Source organism: Cyprinodon variegatus, unplaced genomic scaffold (assembly GCF_000732505.1).
Source record: "Cyprinodon variegatus isolate N-32 unplaced genomic scaffold, C_variegatus-1.0 Scaffold332, whole genome shotgun sequence".
Classification (NCBI taxonomy): domain Eukaryota; kingdom Metazoa; phylum Chordata; class Actinopteri; order Cyprinodontiformes; family Cyprinodontidae; genus Cyprinodon; species Cyprinodon variegatus.
Window position 1 is genome coordinate 788,856 of NW_015150785.1, and position 2,427 is coordinate 791,282.

At 33.3% G+C, this 2,427-nt stretch overlaps 1 protein-coding gene across 3 annotated transcripts in view; it reads right to left on the minus strand.

Moving 5' to 3' along the window:
• The window catches only part of myo6 (myosin VI), an 80,030-nt gene that overhangs the window by 36,240 nt on the left and 41,363 nt on the right, over positions 1-2,427 (minus strand). For all 3 annotated transcript variants that reach the window (XM_015385181.1, XM_015385180.1, XM_015385182.1), the window contains 2 exons: positions 1,804-1,842; positions 1,601-1,694 (listed from right to left, as the gene is read on the minus strand). In XM_015385181.1, the coding sequence (XP_015240667.1) occupies positions 1,601-1,694; positions 1,804-1,842 (133 nt within the window). The remainder of the gene's footprint in view (positions 1-1,600; positions 1,695-1,803; positions 1,843-2,427) is intronic.

Below are 2,427 nucleotides of genomic sequence, written 5' to 3' on the forward strand. Positions count from 1 at the left end.
GTGTTTTTCTTTTTCTTCCAAAGTTTCACAAAAACATTTTGCAATCTCCAGTTTTAGTTAACAGTCCTTTTCAAGGTTTGACAGTTTCCAAAGTTCCTTTTAACAAAATCCCCCCAAAACTTTGATAGATCTGTTTAATTTTGTGAGACGCTGCCAATGATTTACAAAGTACCCGGTCCTGGGGATGTTTTTTCCAAAATCCCCAATTATTTTTGCAAAATTTCTATAAGTTATATTGTATAAGTAGATATTAGGGTTGTCAAAAGTATCGATACTCAAAAAAGTATTGATACTGAAAACGTTGTACGATACTCATTTTCAAAAGTATCGATACAGCCATCTAAAGTGCAGAATAGTGGAAATGCACTTTCTGAACACTATGTGATTGAATAATTCTTTGCATTTTTCAGTTTCAGACTTTTTTTGTAAGAGGTGCAGCTGCTGAGAATTATTTTTGTTTAACATAATTTTAATTTTGTAGTTTTTTTTTTAATCAAGATTGCTTAATATTGTGCACAGCATACAACCTCAAAATATTATTCTTATTGTTTTTTAATTTATTTCTTGTATTATTTTTAGTAATGCAAATATTTCTGTTGAATTTTAGAGTCTTTGTTTTTTTGTGGTGTCGAAAAGGGTATCAAGTATCGAATATTTTACTTAGTATCGATTAGGGGTGTAAATAATAATCGTTTTGTATCGATGCATCGATCCAACAGCCGATGATCCGATGCATCGATACGTCCGCAAGAGAATCGATTCATGTTTTTTTTTCCTCCGGTCTATTTTTATCCATTTCCTCTTGGGCGTAATTCTTCCTCCCGTGCTGTGGTGGCGCTAAACCTATTTTGCCCTCCTACCTCGCTTCCTGGTTATACTCTTACAGAAGTGTGTTGCAGCAAGCTTCACACAGACATTTTTAAATTATGCTCAGTATTGAAGCGTGGTCTGTGCTACACNTTTACACTTGCTCATATTTTCAGACAAAAAGTTAATGGTGCATCTCCCAAATGTCCCGGCCGCAACAACGCTTTATTGGTTCCGCTATCGGGACGGAACCAATAATGGCGAGCCGTTATTCTTTTAAAATAAAAAAGTGTCAATTTTAACGTTTTATTTAGATTACAAACATAAATCGCAATAAAAATAATCCTATTTATGATGTTTTAAGAATTAAGACCTACGAATGCCTTTTAAGACTTTTTAAGGACCCGCGGGAACCCTGGCTGTATATTAACCTGAAAAATGTGTTAAAACAGTGTCGTTTTAAAACAATGCTGTTAGATATGTTTATTAATTAACGCCCCAAATATCACCCCTCTTTGTGCATTCTTCACATAAACTCAACTGTACTGTTGTCGTTAAAAACCCCTCCTTAAAACACATTTTCTAAGGAAGAACAAGCTTTTTAGGGGTAAAGAAAAGGAAAGAATAATTTGCTCCAAGGTATTTGGTTTTAACTTATTACATGCAAATTCAAAATTACATTCGGAAATCATAATTTATTCTTGAAATGTCTCTAGATCAGGTCACTGTTATATGTTAGTATTTTTTATAGCCATCATAAATGTCTCAAACATTTAATAATTTCTTTAAATACCTGAGCATTGCAGCTGTGAGAGAATTAAAGCTCCTTCAAACTGATGACTGACCATCTTAAGGTTGGGTTTCACACAGCGAATGAAACTTGAGCCCTGGACAAAAAAATCAATAATTAAAAACAAGATCTTATTCAGGATGTTTATGAAAATAAAGTGAGCCCAAAATGAATTATTAACTGATAATAAAGACAGTTTAACTCACGGTGCTGCGAAGCTTCTCAAGGAGCAGGTTCAGTTGTGTCTGTGCAAAAAGCAGACAAAGTTTCAGTTCTTTTCAACACAGAATGAAAACAGAAATGATCAAATAACTTGTTAAAATATTGCAAGGAAAGACATAAACTTTTGCAAAACCTCGAGTTTATTTTGAGAGATCAAATCAAAGTGAGAAGATTGAGTAGTTTTAAAAGATCCTCTGTTTTTTTTTGAATGACCATAAAAAGGTTTTCTGAGATCTTCAGTCACTTTCTGAGATTCCTTTGTATAAACTAGCATTAGTTCTGCAAGATCCAAACTTATTGTGGAGGTTACTGAATATGCTCCTTAAGATCCTGAGTTGTTCACCCAAAGTCCCAGAAATATGTTTTAAAAAGATCTAAAGTTTATTTTGCATATTCAGTCCAAAAGGTTTGGAAATTCTTTGTTGAGTGTCAGATTTCCTAAATTGTGTTTTTCTTTTTCTTCCAAAGTTTCACAAAAACATTTTGCAATCTCCAGTTTTAGTTAACAGTCCTTTTCAAGGTTTGACAGTTTCCAAAGTTCCTTTTAACAAAATCCCCCCAAAACTTTGATAGATCTGTTTAATTTTGTGAGACGCTGCCAATGATTT